At 43.8% G+C, this 7,705-nt stretch overlaps 1 protein-coding gene across 1 annotated transcript in view; it reads left to right on the top strand.

The window, feature by feature from the left end:
- Positions 1-829: 829 nt before the first annotated feature.
- Positions 830-7,705, top strand: part of T265_14205 (hypothetical protein) — a gene marked incomplete at both ends in the record, with an annotated part of 26,330 nt that continues 19,454 nt past the window's right edge. Inside the window, 4 exons of the mRNA XM_009172512.1 lie at positions 830-922; positions 2,526-2,793; positions 3,875-3,999; positions 5,372-5,463. Coding sequence (XP_009170776.1) covers positions 884-922; positions 2,526-2,793; positions 3,875-3,999; positions 5,372-5,463 — 524 coding nt within the window. The remainder of the gene's footprint in view (positions 923-2,525; positions 2,794-3,874; positions 4,000-5,371; positions 5,464-7,705) is intronic.

Below are 7,705 nucleotides of genomic sequence, written 5' to 3'. Positions count from 1 at the left end.
TTGGACAGCGTCTCATGTGGCAACAATTGCAACATGTGGTTTCCTCCATACGATTTCCTTGACTGAGTCCTACCCTGAGAATGCACCTCATCGAATACCTAGAGTCCCTCCGTTTGGTTTACCGGATTTGGAATTGGATGTGTCGTGGTTGTCTTCTGAAAACATGGATGAATATCATGGAAAACAAAGCGCCTGATTTTCTTTACTGGACCAACTCAAATTCCTATTGGGATGCAAAATATAGTGAACATTTGTGATTAGGTGAGTCCACCGACATGAGATAGAACTGGACTCAGCAGTGCGTTTGTTTTTGTTAGTGGCTTTTCACTGGTCTCGAGTTTCTTCTGAATTTTTCACTATCGTTTAGCTGACGTCATATACTGGTATATGTGCCAGCATAATGATCTTTATTTTCGATCTAGAGGATCATTCCTTCCATCAAACTCATGAGAAACACCATCTTCACATGCTTGTCCTTACATCTTTTTGTTAATCCATCGGCTTCTCGTGGCTACTCGGGTGGCATGGCAGTTAGGCACCGAAACGTTGCTACGGCTGATTGATAACGCTTCCGATTCATTCGATAGCAGCTATCTATTAACAAAAGAAAAAGCGGTTTTTTACCACAAGTTATTGTGCAAAATTCTTCCACATAGAGCCTCTTGGGCCGTAGAATTGGCCTATTGCAGGGAATGCTGAAAGTTCTTTAGTTGATTTTGGTCGTTGATCTTTTGAGAATGATAGTAGATACAGGGTGTTCACAGTTCCGCGTTCCCACAACGAGTGCATCAAGTGGACGTTTGCTATCTGAAGAGTTTTTTTCATTTTCAGCGCCTTGTATATTCATCCGTTACGCTCTTTATAATACTGAACAGCGTTCAGCATGTCCTTGCCACCAGAGCACACCCAGACCTCAAAGAATGTGAGTCCTTTGTTGTTTTTTGTTTTTCCCTCAATGTGTTTGATGTCGCATGTTAGTATCTGCATGATTGTACTTGTATGTATGCCCACGCAGTGGTGCTGTGAGTTTCATCCTAATATGGCTTTTTCGATTAAATACACTGCGGACTGAGGTCTCCAAGGCGGCTAGCGGTCAGTCGTTCCCTGATTTTCCGTTGTTATAGTCCAAACGCACTTGACGCGATGAAAAGAACTAACTAGGGGTAGACGGGAAACGCCGGTTTCTCGTTTTCCGGATGGATGCTGTAACGATTGAATCTTCAAGGGGCTATGCTTGTTGCCGGAGTTCTGTAACCTATCTACACACGGATTCACCTGGACGACACCAACGTCTAGGTTACTGTAAAGATCACTGCAGGGCTCAATACAGCACTGTCTCTGAAGACAGGCGCATTTATGGCCTCTTCCCGAGGATGGGCTTTATCCTGGGAGATATTCTCAAGCTAAGACCTGTGTAACCGGTTGTCCAAGTTATCGGTACTCGTAGAACTCTATCAGCATGTTTGATGGCAAAATTTTCAGCTTTTTTTTGGCAAATTTTCATTTTTGCATTAAGTAGTACACAAATTACTGAATGTCTCTACTATTCGTCGGAAGTGTGGCTATTGATTCGCAGCGACCTTTCTGGAGGGTTTTGCTTGTTTGTCTTTTTATTTTACAGGGATGTTACTATACGAGATGTTATATAACATGGGCATGGTAGTCACTGAATTTGGCATAATCTCCCCAAAAGTTATAGTGAAAAAGGCTCTGTTGTAGGTCTTGTCTTCTCTGGGGCTTGGCAGATTACGTTTCCAGTGTCGTATTTTGCAACTCAACTTTCATATATGATGATGATATATATGATGATGATGATATATATGATGACATATGTCATGTCATATGATGACGAACTGGGGATTCGCTGAAAATCGTGAAAGTTCACTTGTCTGTACCCAGCATTGGATACCCTATTTAAGAAGAACCCTAAGGTGTCCTAAAATAAGCAGCTATTGTGCGATAGTTTTGTTATGGCATTCATCGTGAGGTAAAATGTCTTACTGGTCTTTTATTTGTGGCCAGTGTCTGAGTTTGGCTTTTTGGCACCATTACGGTAACAAGCGATGCATTCAGTTGGGACACTCGGTGTACAGCTGTCGTAGGAATCATCCGAAGGGATGATTCAGACTGAGATACTGGATAGAAGTCGGGATTGGGTTAGAGCCGTCAATCATCTAGGTTATTAGCTCGCGTCTGAACTGTTGAGGTGTCTCGAACCGTGCTCCGGTCGTCTTACGTACGGGCCAAACATTGCTTCACAATAAGACCCTTGATGTAGCTGAAGAATCACGTCTTCACCGGTGAAAATATTCTTGCCTTGATGGTGTTATCAACATGTCATGCATTTCAGGTAACCGGAGTTCCACTTACTTGTGTGCGACTGAGTGAGAAAAACACTGATACGTTAACTTGTAATCGCTTTGCGGTCAGATCATTCACTGACTGACTACTGCAGTGCACAAATTCTCTTCTTCTAATCCTCCTCTTCAACCTCCTGTTCACTCGTCTTTCATTCATTGATACAGAAATCCAAACGCTCCCACAAAAAGAAACCAACTCCTGCCGACCCTGAGCAAGAACAGCCTGGATCGTTAGAGTCTGGCGATGTAGCACAAGCTGATGGACAGGGAAAGCTCGCTTTGCTTGACAATGGGGTGAACGAGAAGCTGTTGAAACGTCTTACCACGGCCATGCTTGTATCCGGTGCAGACACACTCCGGGCAGGAGATACGAAGGAAAAGAAGTGCAAGGAGGACTATCAATTCTGGCGCACTCAGCCAGTGCCAGATCTAAGTGAGTGATGTACTCGATTGAAATGTATATGTATTCTAATGTGTACGCCGAGCGAAATGTCAGTAACGCGGTAAGTCTGTTTGGCTTGCTGTGGAGTGCACCGAACGTATATCCCTTATATTTCTTCAAGGTGAGTTGTCCTAAGAGCATTTGTCCTAGTGAAGGAAGGTAATAGGCCTATCCCTCGAGACGGAGTAGTTCTTCATTCGCGAGATCGTTAACTACACCTTGACTAGTGATGATGACCCCTCTTCGGAGAGCCCTCTGAAGCGGCTTACTACATTCCTGTTACGTTTTTTCTACGGAGCCTAAGGTTCATTGACCGCGGCACAGAGGGTAGAGTTTTTTGGACAGTTGTCTGAACTGCTAAGAATTGTGACAAAATGCGGAACTTTCAGCCTTTTGTTGGAGGCATTTTCCACCTGGATTATCCGGCTCACTGCATGTCCTCTAAGAGTTTTGGAGCGTCTATACGAGAGTCAATAATTCCGTTTCGATCGTCGAGACCTCCCTCCTCTCGTTATAGGCGACAGGAAGGCTTTTCATCATATGTTTACTCCACTTGGTATAGCAAAACTCACTACCGAATAAATGTACCTATTTGGAGCCACCCACTAGTCGAATCAGCTTATCCTCTGACTTCAACTTTTGTTTGGTTCAGATTGAAGGTGTAGCTTCAAACGATTGTCTGGACGACGCCTTGTGAACAACCATACTTATCGTAAGGGCTTGCGAAAAAATGTACGGCCTGATTATTGTTACATGGATCTGGATTCCTGACCAGATTGTGCCCGGTTTGAGCCCCCGCATGATAAATAGATTTAGATCACCACGACGATTTCGTCTTGCTGTTTCAGACGCTGAAGCAGCATCGGTGATCCCTGATGTGCACACTATTCACTGTCAGTTGTTTTAGTGTGTGTTTGCGCGCAGAAAATACCACACATATTCGATTTACCCCCCTCTTCTCATCTCACCTCTCTACAACAGTTGTCACATACGTTGTTTTCTTGCTTGGGTTGCCGCATTTAACAGAGTTTTAACTAACAGTGGATTTCCATCCATTTTTTCTCCTGTGCAGACGAAAACATTTCGGAAAACTGTTGCATCGAACCGGATAAACCACACGAGGCCATCCGCAAAGAACCGTACAGTGTACCTGGGGGATTTTCTTGGTGTGAGATATCTCTCAATAATGACATACAGGTAAGTTCACAATACTTGTAAACTACTGCATGCGGGATCTCTGACTAAGTCTTGCGGGAGCATTCCCGCATGTGACTCATTTTACGTTGATGTCCTCCAATCAGTTCTGAAAAGTTGCTTGATTCGGCGTTCGTAAGAGACCTCTCTTGGTTCTATAATCTAGATTCGGTTCACGTTCAAACCCCGCCAGCTCTGTTCCTGCTGACTCCCTGAAAAACCATTCAGTGCGCATTTTTTGATAATTACCACCAAGGAACATTTGAAGCCGACTTTCCTAGCAATCCTTGTCTTCTACCATCAAGATCTTACCTAACCTATCAAGCCGCTGTTAAGCAAATGGGCTATATTCCTAAGTGTTGTACTCTTGAAATTAACGGCCGATTCGGACCCCTGGTTCGACCAGTTATGCACATCAGCAGGGTTCGTTTGAATAAGGGAGCAGACGAGATTCTTTAATTGATTGACATTTCGCTTGGAAACCGGTAACACCGATTGTACGCATCCGCTTTTTGACTGAACGGTTTGAATGGAAAACCTGGACCGGGTTGATTGGACCAGAGCTTTTGGAGATAGAGTGACAACCGATACAAGGCATCGGTAATTTTGTGTGCGGCTTTCAAAGCCGCGCAATACCGGTGGAACAAAACCAGTCCGCTAGTCAGTATACGACCAGGTCCGTGAATGGAAGCGCTAGATTGTTTTACAGACACCTAAATCCAAAAGTCGATTTCTGAATGAAGGCTGACGAACTGGTTGCTCAAGTTCTAACAGCGACTGCTTCCGGACTAAATATCCAGAACGTGATCGATCTTAAACACGTGGGTAATGAAAACCAATTTAAAAGAGAGTGTAGAGTAGGTGAAACGACACCAAATGAAGTCTATAAGGTGTCTCTGGGCTCGAGAAATACAGCAATCAATACAGCAAATCAATTTGGTTCTCACGAGAGAATCAAATGAATCTCTCATTTATGATATTCTACAACTGAATATGCTACACACAGGCCGCTTCATGATTCAGTTGGCAACCTTGTGAGTAGTGTCTTTGGGCTGTTGCTGATTCCGGCCAGCTTCGTGTGACACCTTCCGAGATGGTTATTTTCCTTTTCCATCAGTGTACTCTTACGCTTTAATTAGTGAAATTTCAAGTGGGACACGACAATGGCCGTCGGTTTTGTCGGCCGCGTAGCCATTGCTTACTGACACTTATAAAATGCATACTTTCTTGTTGTTGTATTCCAGGTAGGTAGTGAAAGCGCTATCGGGAAAAGTTTGTAAGGTCCTAATCATAACCGTTTGTATATTGAATTCCCTTTCGATGTTTTTTCTCATCTTTTTTTTCTCCCTGTGTTTCCGTCTACTTTTTCCCTCAGCTCCAAGAGCTCTATGATTTGCTGTATGAGAACTATGTGGAGGATGACGACCATCTGTTTCGATTCGACTACTCGAAGCACTTTCTGAAATGGTAAGATGTGGCTTATGCATGCCTCTGTTAAAATGCACTCTTGACGATTGCTGCATAGTCGTATTCGAACAGAGAGCCTCACGAAGGAAGGTGGCCAATAGTCATGCTAGGTCTTGGCTGAGGGGGAGCGCTGGTATAGACTCTTGAAAGAAGTGATCTCAGTTTGGGGTGCGGGGACGGGTCAGTGAGTATCTTACTCGGTATGTGAGGGGACACCTCTATGGGAACGTTTCAGGTTGCTTAAAGGTGCACAGAAAATTGTGGAAGCATACAGAAATGATCCGAAAAATGATCTGTTATGTACGGTACATTCTGAAAAGCTTGGTCTTTTCGGCAGAACATTTGTCGAGCTCACTAACCTTTGTGTTTGCTTCCTTTTTTACTGGACAAATTAATCTCATTAGCAATTTAGTTTCATCAAATTATTGTCAATATGAGTTATGCCGTGATCAAACTGCCTTTCTCTTGTCCAGGTGCATTTATTCTGTTCAGCCCATCAAAGGGGGAAGCTCTGGTTATGTCATTATCTTATTTCCATTTATATGCGAGGTAAACGTGTTACCACTATCCCGTTAACACCTGCTAGGCACATCTGAGTTACGACGTCTAAACACACGGAAATGTCCGCAAATTGAGTGTTGTGATCATTTTGTGCGACGCTTTGAACGACTACCCATTGATTATCCCGGATTTTGTTGGTGTTTAGGGATTTTAGAATTTTTGACATGAACTTTTGTTGTCAGTGAGACCAGCCTGTCCTGAAAAAGCCGAGGAGCTCTTTATAACTGTTTCATCCTTGTTGGGAATCATCAGAACTGCGCATCTTTCGAAACCTTCAGAGTTTCGAACCCAGGATTTCTCGGCGGTTAGTTCGAACACTTAGTCCCTCAGGAAGCTTAGTGGGATGCGCGGTGCTGATGAGTCCAGTTCTAGGCTTTCTGGCATAGATGAATTTCATCTATGGGACGAAATCTCGGGTCGAACTCACCTGCCAGGAGTAAGCGGCCCGATAGCGCCACGGACGCCAAAATGGTGCATATTGGAGCTTTATTAGCATCCAGGATGTTGTCTCCTAAGGTGACAATACACGATGAGTGCTGTCCGAGTCGAATGTTTTCGGGAGTTCGAGTTGATGCTCCAGCTTGATGTATTTCGACCAAACTTCGAGAGGTTTACAGATCATTCCTGTTTAGACTATTTTTCAACCTCACGTCATCCAGAGTTGCCTTATTTTTTGGGACCTCTGGGTTTTTTGTACAATCTGATACATGGCAAGCTTTTAGGCCTTCGCCGTAAAATCGGAGGACAAAAGCATGGAATTTTGAGTGTCGTGGAGTGACCCCATCGGGATTGAGCGTCTCACAGTGTAGGCGTAATGCACTACTCATAAGATTGTTGAAAACTCCTCGACATAAACAAGAGATTCAGCTGAGTTCCAGGGAGTCCATCGTCAAAACCAAATTGGTATGCAAATGAGTGTATTTCGCTAGTTTCACTGTATAGTAATAATTCATAATTAATACTCACCTTACGGGGGTTAATTGGACCCAGAGGGATGGGCTTCTCCTTGCAGTCTTGTCTGGAAGAATGATCGCATTTCGTTTGTTTAGGGAGTACATGCATTTACTTCAATGTTTTTCTTTAGCACAATGCCTCCTTACGTTAACGCATTAGAACTCTTCACTGCCAAGCATCATGCACTCATTGGTTTCGGCTTATCACTTAAATCGTCACAAGATTTATGATGATTCAACTGACACCACCCGAGGCCAAAATTTCTTCTAGAAAAGTCACAAAGCCTCATCGGATTGGCCATTTAATAGTGGCCTAGCCATAGCGATTTTTGTGCCAGTAACCCGCTGAACCGTGCAATAAGATTCTCAGAAATTAGGATCCCCAAAAGTATCATGCGAAATCTACAAGATCCTACCTAGAGGAATCTTTTGCGTTTTGCATTTCGTCGTAATAAGGCGCGTGCTATCCTTGAGGTTTCCTTCAACAAGACCCAGTGTCGTTTTCCTTAGATCGAGTTCACAATGCTTCTACAACGTATTGTCAGCAGCAAAACGGATCAACCAGTGATGAATAGAGGTTCCGGCTCAACTGTTACCGAAATTCCCTCTTTTGGTGTTCCACAAGGGATATACTTTTTCACAGAAAATTCAAGTCCAGTTTCGGAATGAGGGTATGCGTTCTCTTCCGATTACCTAGCGAGCCAGTGCAGCCGAACACTACTCTGGTA

This window comes from Opisthorchis viverrini, assembly GCF_000715545.1.
Source record: "Opisthorchis viverrini unplaced genomic scaffold opera_v5_157, whole genome shotgun sequence".
Taxonomy (NCBI): Eukaryota; Metazoa; Platyhelminthes; class Trematoda; order Opisthorchiida; family Opisthorchiidae; genus Opisthorchis; species Opisthorchis viverrini.
Note: the sequence above shows the minus strand (reverse complement) of the source record. Positions and strands in the feature narration are given on the sequence as shown.